General features: G+C 40.0%; 1 protein-coding gene across 2 annotated transcripts in view; it reads left to right on the top strand.

Moving 5' to 3' along the window:
- Positions 1-14,974, top strand: part of met (MET proto-oncogene, receptor tyrosine kinase) — a 44,706-nt gene that overhangs the window by 10,053 nt on the left and 19,679 nt on the right. For both annotated transcript variants that reach the window (XM_066649498.1, XM_066649497.1), the window contains exons 4-10: positions 7,410-7,601; positions 11,539-11,673; positions 12,289-12,468; positions 13,609-13,769; positions 14,212-14,314; positions 14,538-14,674; positions 14,796-14,960. In XM_066649498.1, the coding sequence (XP_066505595.1) occupies positions 7,410-7,601; positions 11,539-11,673; positions 12,289-12,468; positions 13,609-13,769; positions 14,212-14,314; positions 14,538-14,674; positions 14,796-14,960 (1,073 nt within the window). The remainder of the gene's footprint in view (positions 1-7,409; positions 7,602-11,538; positions 11,674-12,288; positions 12,469-13,608; positions 13,770-14,211; positions 14,315-14,537; positions 14,675-14,795; positions 14,961-14,974) is intronic.

Raw genomic sequence — 14,974 nt, 5'->3', positions numbered from 1 at the left:
GGCGTGACTGTCTACCCACACAATGGGCCTGTTGGATCCTGTGTGAATGAATGTGTGCTCAAGTAATGGAGGGGGTCAAACTGGCTGGTGACTTGCCTTTTATCACCTCCTGGGCTTGCACACAATGCAAATGGCAAATAAGGCCTTGCTTATCTGAGTCATTTCTTGCTGCTTATTCAGAGTGTCACTCAGCTCTTATGAGACTTATCCCTCAGCAGACAAAGCTAGTTAAATCACTCTGTGAAAGGAAAGCAGGCTTTACCTGATACCCTGGACTGTGGAATTAGTGGGGCCAAAAAAAAGCCCCCCTTCATGATACGCAGACAAATAACGGAATGGACTAGAGATGTCATGTTGCATCAGTATATTCTAACATCATATGTATAAGCCCCTTTCTTCTATTTTAGCTTTATACAAATTTAATTGATCTCACTTCTGATTTTGTCCAAAACTATATAAAAGGAAAATATATAAACGGAACTAAACTAAGAACAGTGATCATTCCTGTTCTGTTTAAAGGTTTAAAATCGGTTTACCTGAAGTGCCTGTCTGTGTTAATGTAATTCACCTGGTTTTTAACAAGCACAATTGTCACATCGTAGGGCGTGCAATGTCACATTGAGGACAGTATGGACGGGGCTTGTGTTGCTTGTATCTGCAGATCTCCATCACTTTTTGTCCTGCCAAGAAATGGAAAAAACAAAGACAGAGTCTGTAGACTCTGTACAGAGTAGACAAGTGGAAGGGGAGGGAGGAGTGGAGGAAACGTGGAGAGCCAAAAAGAGAGCAAGAGAGAAATAGTGAGAGGCGCACACTCAGAGCCGGTCTGACTGTGTAAACAAACAAGTGCTGAAGTGCTGCAATGCTAAACGGCTAAGACCACACTTGGGTTTTGATGCCTTTAATATGACATGTTGGATCATTGCTTTCTGGTGGAAATTCCTGCCTTTTTAATATCACAATATATATACAGCAGGAAATCCAATTTTTTCCCTGCAATATTGTGTAGCCTACAGGCCACCAGAGGTCATGCATCCATAATTCTGACCATTACTCTAGATTCAAGTGGGTGAATTGCAGCAACACAAACAGGCACGCCAGTCCAGAGTGAATTTTTTCAAAAAGGTATTATTTTTCATGCACCAATGCATGAACTCTTTATTTTAAAACATGGTCTACATCTTTTACAGTATGTACTAGATCGACAGTGATAAGAAATGGCCTAATTTACCTCTAATTCAGGATGTCCAACACAGAGCCCTCGTCTTGTGCCAAAGCTGGATCTGTGCCCCTGCTTTCAGAGTTAGAAAACAAACAGATGTGTTTTTATAATGCCTTATTCTGAAAATGATCCCTGCAGACCGCTGAAGTTTGGAAAAAAAAAAAAACGATAGCTTGAGATGCCAGTTTCCAGTCGTTTTGCACGTGTGAAAACTGCACAATAATCCATTGTCCTTGGTTGTGCTGTGCTTCACACATTACAGCTATGTTTCTCACTTGTTGCGTGAGTTAACTTAGAATAATAGTTGGATGATGCTCATGTCATAAGAAGTAGAGTATACCTCCTGTTTGCTGTGCTTCCTCTTATATGCGAATTTTCCTGGCATAATTCTCATTATCGCCTGATCCAGTGAGAAATATAGCTGTTGTTTTGTAGTTACAGCTTTAGAGGGCAGCAGAGAGAAATGTTTGTTTATTGCGTCTTTAGGCGAGAGTGATGAGTTAGGTTTGTTTATTTGATTTATGTTAACACACTGGAGAGGGTGTAGGTGAGTGTTTGTTGACTAGATTTCAGCTGTCATTATTGGGTGCTACTGAATTTTTAATTCACAGATTGTCGGTTTGTTTAAAAGTGACCACATTAATGTTCCCCATAAGTCATATTTGAGTCCTGCATGTTTCACCAAGCCTTTGAATACAGGTGCAAGCTGTTTACACATGTTTACACATTAATATATGGTCTTTAATATATGGTCTTTGCTGTTTGTCATCACCCGCAGCTGAGGTGGTCCTTCCTAGGTTTTTGTCTTGTTCAACTGAATATTGTACCTGGCTACATTCTACACACTGGCATGAATACCAACGCAGTCTTGCCACACAGAGGATCTGCTACTTATCCACAAAATGAGTGTTACCAGCACCTCCATCTATTTGACTCTGATAAGAGCCCATTTAATGTATGTGTTAAATGGCCTTTCTAACACTGTGCTTCATAAAACAATGGGTCTATTGTCAAGTCTACTTTAAATTCCCTTGTTTAGTTTAGATAGCTGCTTTTCTGGTGAGCTCTTTTATTACAGGAGACCACTTAGAATACAGTATGAGGCAAAAGCCCATTGTCATGAATAACACTGAACAATCTTGAGAAAAGTCAGGGTTACAAGTTTAAGCTTCTTTATTTTAGTCGTTGAAGTCAGATTTTTGACTGTTTTTAAAATATTTTGCTCATCAAAAATATCAAGCTGTATTAGACCAAAATTGAAAACAGGACACTTAAAAAAAAAAAACTGCTGTGTGTGTGTCTGGTTTGTTCACAAAAGGCACAATTTGCACCATCAGACATGAAGAAGTGTGAGATCATCAGAGAGAAACACAGACTGCCAAGTCCTTACAGTCGAGAGTGGAATTGATTATCCTGAGCTGCTGCACAGCAGACTTTTGAAAGTTCTTTTGTGCATTATTTTTTGGGTTTCAGTGCTGGTTTTGATCTTTTAAAAGGTCGTAATGCTCCTTTAGTATTAGGGCCTTGCCTTTTGCCCTTCAATCACTACCCCCCCACCCCCATCCCCACCCGTATTGGCTGTGTGTCGTAACATGGTTGTGGAAAGAAGGAATCTTAAACAGTGGCTCATCTTGTCTGCTGTAATGAATGGGCTTTTTCCACTAATGCTTCAAACAGAAATACACTCAAGCAGTCAATGATGAGAGACTGGCTTTACAGAGTGGTTCATACCCTAAATTATTCTCTATTTTCATTTGTCTGTTTCTCTAACTGGATGAATGTGCAAGAATCTGGAGTGCTTCTATAAATATGTTGGAAACACTGTGCATCACTTAACAAATGTTTTTTGTCAAGAAGTGGAAAGGCAACTCCATTTTCAGTCAGGCTTGAAGCACTGGTCCTGATTGTGGCCGGATTGTATGTAATGGTTTTGGAGATTTTAATTTTTATCATCCGTCATCCGTCTGAAGTATTGGCTCAAAGTAAGTTTTTGCTTTGAGTAATATACCCTGCTAAAGGAAATATGAAAACCATCAAGCCTTATAGTTGAGCATAATGTGGGTACACTGTTGAATTATGTGACTATGGAGCATGCTGAGCAGTTTAAGTGTACTTGGCTATGTTACTCAGCAGGGAACTTTAGCAAGGAACAAATCCTTGTGCTGATGGGTCACTTGAGTGTTGAAAGAAGTCAAGTAGAGAACGAGAAGAGCCTGAAGAGATTAGGAAAAATACAAAAAAAATACATCAAAGAATTTAAATATTGATAACACTGTAGTCGTTGAATCACACTGCAGTTACAACTAGAGGCAAACCTTATGTCCAGTATATACAGTGTTTATATACAGTGCTGCTGTTTGGTTTGTGTTCCTCTCAGTACTGTTAGCTTTGGGCCTGTATGTGTGGTATCGCACATGTTTTATTCATGATCATTTTGTTTATAGGTTATTTCTCTTGTGTTTCCTCTCCTGTATCACAAAGGAAAATGAAATGAAAATATAATAATTGAAACCTCTCTTTGGTCTCCTGTGCTGGTAGACACATGCTTTTAAACTGTTTTTTTGAGCAGGAGCAGGCTGATGGCAGGTACTCTGTCCTACATACTGCAGTAAAGTCCATTTATTTTATGTAAAATCTTTGTGATTGTTAGTTTTTCTGTTTATGGCCATTTTAATTCTGATGTCTGGTTTCCATTGAAACACAATTCATCATGTGTGTTTAAAATAAATATAATCTGAATTTAAAATGAAATAATAGAGATGAAGGATGCTCTAGGTGGTTACTAATATTTGTGTAGGTGTTTGCTATAAGTATTTCCTGGTGTTATGTTGACCGTAAGAGCAGTGGTGTAGCCCCCTGCATGGTGCCAGGCTCTAATCCGACTTTATTGCCAGCTTCTCTGATTACCCCACACTGTTTATCCCCAGAATCCAGAAATTTAAGAAACTCCACCAACACCAGAGTCAGGTTGCTCTGTGACATGCTTTACAAAGTGCAGGTGGGGCACCCCTTCCAACAATTAGAACTTCTACTTCTTCACATGAGCACACTCACAGGCTGCTGCACATGCTGCACAAGGTCAAAGGGGATGTTATTTCAGTCAGAGGGCAGCTGATGGTCTGAAGTGTTGAGCTCAGTGGCCCCAGCCCTGTGTACGGCTGCAGTGGACCGTACCTCACTGTACCTCAGTCTGAGGGAGCAACGAGCGTGTGTAGGAGACATTTTGCCCTGCAGATCTCCTTACACTCAGATTAGGCTAACAGAGGTGACGCCAAAGGCCACGAAGCTGTAAAACACCAAAGCTCGGTCACAGTAACCCTATCACACCACCATTGTGCTCGACACAATACAGACTGCTTTAAACACTGAACCAGAGCCACATTTGTGCTGCTCCTTTTCATTGCTGTAATAACGTTTTTGCTGCAGGACAATTTTTTGGACTTGAAAGAAAATAATCAGTCACCTGTGAAGTCAGGGATCTTAGTGGAAGTTATGATGTTTCAGAAATCACCCTAAATCAAATGAAGGGAGAAGAGAGAGAAGCAGGGAGGGCAAATAGAGGCCATGCATAAAGCGTACATAACCTCATATTCTAAAGAAACCCCTCACTGCTTTGACAACATCAGCCCCTCTGGGACAGACTTGACTTTAGACCAGTGGAGAAAGGCTCAGTGTAATAGCTGCTGAAGCCTGTCAAAACACTGCTCAGGGTTTTCATTTGCTACCACTGATACTCCACCTGTGTTCACAGAAACTGAAAAGTTCATATCATGTTAGTCCAAAACAGATGACCTCAATTTTTTATTATTGTAAATTTGTTTTTAATTATTACTTTTGCTTAAACACATTTACGAACCATTAGAAACATTTCAGGACTACCTGAATTAACAAAACACGTATTTACATTAAGCATTCAGATTTGCATTTTTAATATGATTGTTTTTGGGACACATTATAGACAGAATTTTCTTTCTTTCTTTCTTTCTTTCACATTCCTTCAGTTTTCTCCATCCACTCCAGCAAGAATTATTTTTACAACCTATGCATATGCCTTAAGTTGGTAATGGGTTCAGCTTGTGTGAATGAGTTTGAAGTTCTCCACGTTCTTGTATCCTGCTTAAAGAAGCAGTCCAGTTGTTTTTACGATGGTCCACTGTCTGTTCTACATACACAGTCCGCAAAGCGAACGGGATGAGAATGAAAGACATCAAAGCAGCCTGTCCACACTGGTTGACTGCACTGTGCCTCCTCTCAGTCTTGTCTCTCTCCACCTCACATCATATCAAAGCTGGTGCGCTCCCCTGTGCACATTCCTTTATATCTTTCACCATGCTGTATCTCTAGTAAGGCTCCACAAAATGGGCAAAACATCATATTGTGCTTACATTGCTAGATATTATGACTGAAAGAAGCCTTTACAATCCATTACAGACAGTAGAAAATTGTTGACACAAGATTGTCATCTTGAATGATTGAGATTGATGAGAATGCGGAATAATAATATCCTTTGCCCAAACCCATTGTTATTACACTGTACACCTTAATTGTAAGGATAATGTCTGGATGTAGCAGTTATACATTGGCACAATTAAGAATGGCCTAAATGACAATTATATACAAATACATGTGTAATTCTAGTAAAATTATATTGAAGACAAATTTGATGTGGCATGGTGGTCGTAAAGGCAGTGTCACTGCAACAAAGCTCCAGAGCCTGTGGGTCCTGGGTTTTATAGATGCCTTTCGGTCGCTGTGTGAGGAGAGGATTCAATGTATTGTGCCTATGTATTAAAAAAAGGCAAACCTTTAGATTTAAGTTTAACAATTAGCAACTGTTACCTTATTTATACCTGCCCCTACCATCCAGTTCGACACAGGATGGGCGGAGAGCTACTTTAGTCTCACTTGCAGCGAGTTTGTTCCTTGCTGGCTCTGGCTTAGAGAGAGGGAGCCCACTCGAGCTTGTAATGGGAGCAGGGCCCAGTGGTCCTCTGACCTGATTTATCGCCTGACTGTATTGTTCTCTACAGCTTCAAAGCTTTCCTTTGAGACATGCCCTCAAATGAAACTTGGTTTCACTCTGAGTGCAGTCATAGCTGTGACTCATATGTCTTATTCCCCGTGGAAGAGGGAGAGAGAGGGAGAAGGAAACACTGTAAAGAATTATGGGATTGGTGGTATAAGTACCGTTGCCCTCCTGTACTAAAGCTTTCTCTCCTTTCTTTCACACCCCCTGACTAGAATGGAGTAAACAGACTTTTTGTCCTGTTTAAACGTACTTGTGTCTGTTTTAATTGTAATTGAGCTGCCTGCACCATTATACAATGTAACAAAACACCAGCAGAGCAGAGTTGCTGTGATCCCCCTCTTAATCATTAACCACGTGCTCTGTGGATTTGGTTGGACCCTTTAGTCATGGCCTGCAGTGCCAGACTCCAATTTCATTAATTATTAGCGACTCTTTGGCCTTCATGCTGGGCTTTTTGACCCTGAGGCTTCAGCACAGAGTAGGTCTCAAGTCATGTCTTTCTTACCTTTAATAGCAGGTGATCTGGAGTCTTACAAAGTAAACATGAACATTTTGTTTTAGCTGGAAAGACCCAGACTACTTCAAGTTCCCTTCAAACTATGTAAGAAACACGAGATGAGCCACCAAGCTCCACAGGTTGTGGCGATCACAGCCAAAGAAAGCTGGACTGAGTGAAAGCTCTAGAAGAGCAGCAGGAGAGTTTCACATTCCATCAAGTTTCTCATGAATTTCTGCCATCTGTGAGCACAGCCATTTGAATGCAGCAAGGATGATCCAAACTCCACTGGGAGAAGACATACAGCTTAGCTCCTTTTGACATTAGGCTATATGAAACAGTAGATGCCAAGTTTCTATAAAGCTCTTTTCTGTTTAGACTCTGCTTCCTTTCTTCAAGCAGTCTTAACAATCAAATGCATTTGCCACGGTGGACTTGAAGACCATGAAGGCCTCTACCAGTATAACACTTGTGCTGATGAATATGTCATGTGCACAGCTCTATTAGGTCATACTTATTATGAATACAGCACAATTTGGGATTCTTGATTCTCAGAGCTATCGTTGTTTGCTGGGAGGTCAAAATTCAGTTTGACCAAAGATGATTGCATATATAAAAGTAGATTTACCTTGGGGTTTTTTCTTGCTTTGTTGTCCCCATAGACCTCACTTGGAGATTCATTTGGCTGTGGGAAACATGAGAAGGGCTACAGGCTGGAGGTCACCAGGACTCATCCTCGTAAAGACTGGTTCAATGGTCGCTTTCGGAATGTTTTGCTTACCTCCATCGCTGTGGTGCCCATGCAGGACCATACTGTGGCTACTCTGGGGACTGCAGAAGGGAGGGTCATCCAGGTGAGTAAAATGAAATTGACATCATTTTCATCTCACCCCACATTTAATCAGACAAGACACGCTCTCTCTCCACAGTTAGTTGATTTAATTATGTGCTAGTGTAAAAATGTCTTTTTTGGGATATTTAACACTCAGATACGGTTTGAGGTAAATTTGTTTAGGCATGTAATATGCTAACTTGGCTAAACTTCTAAACCCAAAGGCAGTTCCAAGTTTTTACTTCCAGAAGCCTGCATAAGCCAGCAGTATTTCCCTGTTTCATTGTATGTTTGTTGTAAATGGGCAGGATGCAGGTACGTGACCGGTCAAAATGGCTTGAAGAATGAGTGTGCAGGTGCCAGGAGCGTTTTTGTAAAACAGGGCCTTTTCCTGTTTGCTTCATATTCGCCTCTGGCCTGCTGCAACACTCCATCAGACAACTCCAACTCATCACACATCTGTTCAAACATACCTGCTTGCTTATCAGTGTGAACTCATCTGCGAGACTGCACTTGACATACATTTTAATACATTTGTCCAGTCTCTGCTGTGAGCACAGACACACACACACACACACACACATCTACACAGCACTGAAATGTTTCTCAAACCTGTGTTTAACATTTGGTTTAGCAAGACTTCAGCTTATCAAGCAAACTAAACAACAAACTAAAAACCTACAAACTGTTTGCTTGTGAAGTGCACTATTTAAAAAGCACTATGTATATTATAATTTTTATAATTATAATTAAAGAGCTGCTTTTAAACCCAAAGCAAAACAGAAAATGAAAATTTAGTGATGTGAAAGTGGTGTTAATAAATGAAGGTTTTTTCAGACCATGTACAGTACAATCATTTTCTTACATGTCTGAATCCAAGGGATTAAATATTGTATTTCTAGTAATAAGCCCTCTTAGCCCATGTTCAAGGCTTGTGTGTTTGTCTAGCCACTCTGTCTGCTGCCATTGATAAAAAAATAATTATTTCAGCAACTCATGTTTAGAGATTGAAATGCAAATTTACATATGGTTGTAAAAGACAAAAATAGTGTGCAAATTCTGCCAAGTTTTACATGACCCTCCCACACATTTATATGCATAAGGAACAGAACTGCATTTTGTGTTCCTCCATGCCCACAACCTGTTTGTGTGTTGCCGTAATGCGTTTCATTACATTTGCTAGTTTTACATATATCATGCTAACCAAATGTGTACAACTTGGAACTGGCCCAAAAGATTCAGCACATTGGGCCCAGAAAGTCTTTCCAGAGTCTTCCATTCATGTTTTGTAAATATGGTAAGAGAGTGTTTGAGAAATGACTAGTGCAGAGAGAAGGTGACAGCTGCACGGAAATGGAGTGGAGAAGTTGAACGGAGTGTTAATAGTAAGCACTGGGCTTCGATGACATGTCCTCACACGGCATTTTCTTGGAACAGTTGCAGCTGTCGTTCGGTCTCTCTTTTTTTTTTTTAGGCATTTTTTTCCCCTCAATTTTTTCATGCCCCTTTTGTCTCGACATTGAGGCCTGGGAACGGGCAAGCGGTAGCCCAGCTGTCCCACTCAAGAGCCATAAGAGGTGTAGAGAGGGGGAGAGAAACAAACAGATCTTGGTCAAAGGAATGGAGCCAAAATGAGGGCAGAGTAGGAAAATATCTTTGGTCATTCCATGCATATCAAATCCTGAAAATGCTCATAAATGTGTGGTGTTTTCTAAAGGGAAAGGCTCACTCGGAGAGTGTTTGCTTGTAGGTAGACCCCTAGTGACCCTTATTCTTTAAATGAGTTTATCTGTCTCTTACTATCAGTGTTAAAGACTCAACACCTTGCCTTGTGTTTCTGAGCAGGACTTCCCTTACAAGCACCATAAGTTGTCATTCACACGATTATTAGTGCTCTGCTCCGTGTATTTCTCCCTTGAGTGCTCAGCATTCTTCCCACAATAACTGCTCATTTATATCCATTTTCTGGATTGTTTAGACTTAATTTGGCAGGGCTTATTAGGATTGCTACTGGGGCTATATCACCACTTATGGTTTACTGCTACTGGAAACTCAATTCAAAGTCCATCTGGTCCGTATGTTCTTTATGTGTCTACATTGTGTTTATCCACTGAGATCTCGGTCTGTGTTTCTGAGCTCTGTTGATATTCTAAGTACTTTGAGACTTAATCTAACCCTAAGAATGACTGAAAGTGATGTAAAATCTCAAGACCAAGTTGGAGACCAAAAATGATCCTCTCTTTATATAACTCTGAGAACACTGAAAAAGTTAAGTGTGAGATGTTTTTGTAATGAAGGAACAAAACCTCTGTAAGAGTCTTTACAACTCTAGTCAAAACTTACTTTGTTTTAGCTACATGTCACAGAAAACATATTCACATATACTATTCAAAAGAAGATACTATGTCTCTAGTATAAGGTGCTGCCAGTTTCTCTTGATGTCGTCACTGTTACACAGCTATTACCAACATGGCTAACATGCTTTTGATGCATCAGTGGAGAAAAAGTTAAATTTGCAGTGCTTATAACATCATTCTTATCAACATGTCAATGAGAGAAACATCCCAGTAATGCTCCTGGCCTCTGTTGGCATTGGCCACAACAGAAAAGAAACAAAATATATTTACTCTCATTACACTAGTTCTAGATCATTCTATCACTTATATTCATTCATTCATTAATTCATTATCTGTATCCCTTATCCAGCTCAGGGTCACGGTGGGTCCAGAGCCTACCTGGAATCATCGGGCACAAGGCGGGAATACACCTACCACTTATATATTTTTTTAAATATTCACCCTTGTTAATTTGTTTTGAGAACAAAGCTATGTTTTCCATTTGAAACTGTTGTGTTGGGAAGTGTTTTGGATCAGGATGCATGTCAAATGCACATTCTGGCACTGTACACATGTGAAGAGTGTTCTAGACCAGTGCAAATGATGAAAAAACTAAGAGGTGGATAATCGTATATAAGTAGTTTACATCAACCTAGTGTTTGTTGGTGTTTGTTTGGTATGTGTGCTCTGACCTTTGCATTGGAACAGTGTTTCCCAGCTTCAGCCTAGTACATAGTTCTAAGACAGTAATTATCTTATGAGCTGAACCAGGTGTGTTAAAACGTGCAAAACACGAAACAGTGAAAAGCAGCTACATTTTTCAACTTTCTCAACTTACATAAACCCAAGGTAATCCACATCCATGCTTTCTTTCTATCTCTTTACACAATAAATATGCTACCATTACCACACTTAGGTCACCACGCACTTAGACCAGGTGCGTTACAACATGGATCCTGTTCTCATTAATGGGCAGCACAGTGTAATGCTGTATTCAGACTTGGGCTAGCTTAGAGGCCTGTAATTGCAGATGATAAATGTTAGTCCAGGTGTGTGCAGACAGAGCCAGTGTTCGAACACCTCTCAACATGCCACATCAGCTGCAGCCTTTACATCTTTTTTTTTTTTTTGTGCCTGAGGCCATGACTTTTGTCTGCTTCCACTCCCTGCCATCAGCCACAACCATCGTACTTCAATTTGTCATCTTCCTCCGAAAGAGGAGAAACAGCAGTTATTACAGGATCCATAGCAAACAGAGACTGTCGCTTTCCTGAGACTGCATTTGGACTCCACAGTCCTTTGATTCTGAACTCTCCTGAACTCTCCTGAGGAAAGTTCTGAGCATGATCTGTAATTTAACATTTTATGTCCTATATTTGAAAAAAAAAAACAAACAAAAAAAAAAAACATGATTTTAATTACAGACTGCCTTAGCCTTGGGTTGTGTTCAGAATCCTTCCCAAAGACGACGGTCAGTGCAAAGAATGTTGTTATGGCAATCACTTACATCACTGCCCCCTGTAAATATAATCAGTGAGAAAAAAGATCCAGATTTACTATCATAGCACTGACATAGTTTACTGTAAAAAGGTCACTCATGTTGTTTTTTGGCATCCTCTCCAGGTGGTGGTTTCCCGTTTTGGCAACCCGGAGCCGCATGTGGACTTCCTCTTGGACATTCTCCCCGTGTCCTCAGAGGTAGCCCTGCTGTCTCCACAGAAACCTGACGCCTCTGTACTGCTGCTCACAGGGAACAAGGTGAAAAACTTTAATGTTCTTAGCTTCAATGATGAAAATAAATTTTCTGTTGTGATTAGTGCAATGTTTTATTCATACTGGAATTAAAAACAGACCGTAGCTGCAAGAGAGAAAACACACAGCTTGATCCTCTGTGTAAGAACAATTCTTTTGAAATATGGTCTTATTTGTCAAGGTATTACTGTATTATGCAGCAGTGCTGCTGTATTATATATTGCTGTCTATACTGGCTAAACCTTTAAGCCCTTTTCATTCATCCATCAGTTTACCCATTCATTACTGTTTTGCAGCTGGCAGGAGAGTAACCTGTTAAACATATATGGGATTTGTTTTAGAGTTAAAAGTTTAGTATTCTTGATTGGCAAAGTTTGAACATGAAAAAGTAAATACATATGAGAATGAAGGTCTTGCTGAGACAGGAACAATTCTCAGGGTTTAGTGATGTTCAGTGATTAAATTGCAAATAATTGATCAATAACATTATACAACATTTCAATTACGGATGCAGAATATTACATTGAATTAAAGACCCCACTGTCATTGTTATGCTAACACTCTGCTGAGTAAGAAACCAAGAAAAGCATTGCAGACTTTGTAATTCTTTGTATCTCGCAGGTGTCTAAAGTGCCTGTGGTCGGTCCAGGTTGTGAGCAGTTGTGGAACTGCAGCTCATGTCTCTTGGCTCCGTCCTTCATGGGCTGTGGATGGTGCAGCAGCAGAAACCTCTGCACTCGATCACCTCAGTGTTACAATTCCCTATGGAGCCAAGACTCCTGCCCCATCTTCATCACTGAGGTAAGCACCCTGCCCAACCCCAAACCTGATCACCATGGTTACAAAGCAGACAATAACATCAGGCTAATAGAATAAGTGCTTTAAGGAAAGAGACCACAGATGAAGCTTTGACCTTCATTGATTTTGCTTGCTTTAAGTGTTGTGGTATTTTCCTCAGTGACGCGAGACTTTTTCAGACTTGTCTGATCTTGTTTTAAAGCTTGATCCTTAATATCTGGATGTTGCCTTATGTAGAGCCCTCCTGATAGAATAGATCTGTATGTGAGAGTGGGCAGACATTTACTTGCTCTGGGTTCCCAATATGAATGAACTTTGGAGTTAATTTTACATTAAAACCTTATTAGTTTTGATTTGTAGGAACATTCATCTAGATAAAATTTTTATTTCCCCCCAAAGATTAAGTCTAGAGTATTGTTCGATGTACGCTAAGTGTTATTTTAGTAGAGAAAAACCTGTGCAAAACATGGAAATATAAACACATTTTTATACATGCACTTTTGAGTTTATTTTCTTTATCATTCAAAATTCTTTTCTAATTTTTTTCATTTTGTTACGTTGTTTCATTCATTATAAAATTTTGTGTTATATTTTCACTGCATATGGGTTGGTGTAAATGCTAGGTTATATATAGAGCACTATGCTTTTAACAAAATTCCTTAAGCACTTTAGAACAAGCAACAAAAATTGATAAAACTATAGTGGTTATAAACCACAGATGTTGAGATGCCATTGCATCCTTCCTGTCAAAAAATGTCAGTTAGGAAGTGACTCGCACAAAGCAGTGTTCACGCAAATAGATTTCCTTCGGGTCATTGAACCCACAGTTTAGGACACAAAGCAGTTGTTTTTAAACCCTTCAAAGGCCAATTTTAGCATGAGAAAGAAAATTACTGGGGGGACACACGATGCTGTTTTTGTTTGAAGTTTGGCAACCTCTTATTAGACTTAGTTCAAACTATAAAGCTTTCTGATTTTATAGAAGCCACGCTGAAAATGTATGTTATTATCAGTAGATACCAACATGTTTTTAAGGATAAATGTAAACTGTTATTTTTATGCTGTGTTGTCTATATGAAATAAAACATCACCACATGGCACGGTAGACTGAAAACTTGAACGTTCCATGTTTGCTTTCTGCAGATCTTTCCTAAAACTGGCCCACTTCAAGGCCACACCAACATTACAATCTGTGGCAAAAACTTCGGCTTCAGTAAGAAAGAACGTTTTGATGCAAGGCTAATTGACATTGAAGTGGCTGGGGCAAAATGCAAGTTGACCAAAAAGGACAGCAGCAATCATCGGTAAGTTTCGGAGTTGAAATTTCATTAAGCCATTTGAAAGAATTGAGTGTATTATTTATGTTTTACATGGAAAATTGTTTGCTACCTAAAATCATGAAATGCAACTTCAGAAGATAAACAACCCTCGATCCCAGCATTGCAGTCCATGCTAAATTGTACCCAAAAATGCTTCACTGTGCAGTTTGTTCTGGCATAACACATCTACACTAAACTCTACTCCAGAGCCTTTATGCCTCCGGACATGATACCCCACAGACATCTCATTGTCGAGAGGCTAGAAAAAAATTTCCCTGAGAGAATAGCTGCTGTGTTGTTTGTGCATAGTAGTACTCTCGTTATTAGTAAATTAGCTTGCTCTAATAGTCTGCTTACTCCACAGGCGTACAAGCTTCAGCTTGTTTATTGTCTGACTGGTGGAGGATGTTTTTCTCTTTCTCTTTAGGTTGGTTTGTGGTATGGATCATGTGAACATGTCCAGTTCTGAGAGCTGGGTCAGAGTACGCAGTGGTAAAGAGCAGAGACAGATCGAGGCATTTACATTTGTGGTACGTTTCCTCACAGAGCACAACACTAGTAATTTAACCTCAATATCACTCAGTAATTTTGGAGCACCGCTTCTGCTCTCTAGATTTTCAGTTGTGCTACAGATGTTTGCTCAGTGCAAACATGAAGTGGGTTATCACGAAGAGAAAATTTTATCCATGTGCTGTTTAGTAACAGGTATAATGTTTAGAGTTTCTCCTGATTGTCCTCACTTTATTTCTCCAGGACCCTGTCATTAAAGGGATCTTCCCTGAGTTTGGGCCCAAATCTGGTGGAACCACACTAACCATCAGTGGTTTACACCTGGACAGTGGGAGCTCACAGAAGGTTATGATAGGAAGTTCATCCTGTGAGATTCAGAGGTGAGCCAGAAACCTATCAACTTTAAGGTTTTTGCAGTGAGGTTTGCATCTGTAAGGTGGTGACTTGTCTCCCCATTTGCCCAAATATTCAAAATGAAATGTGCTTTTCTTCTTCAATCAGTATGTCACCCACGATGCTGATGTGTCAGACTCCATCTCAAGACTCACCTTCCCAGCACAAAGTACAACTTCTTATTGATGGGGTGACACGTGAAGCTCCTGTTATCTACACCTACAACGAGGACCCGCTCATCCACAGTGTCCAGCCCACACGCTCCTTCATCAGGTGCGTCCCACATA

This window comes from Hoplias malabaricus, chromosome 17 (assembly GCF_029633855.1).
Source record: "Hoplias malabaricus isolate fHopMal1 chromosome 17, fHopMal1.hap1, whole genome shotgun sequence".
NCBI lineage: Eukaryota > Metazoa > Chordata > Actinopteri > Characiformes > Erythrinidae > Hoplias > Hoplias malabaricus.
The sequence above is the reverse complement of the archived record's forward strand: the minus strand, read 5'-3'. Positions and strand labels throughout refer to the sequence as shown.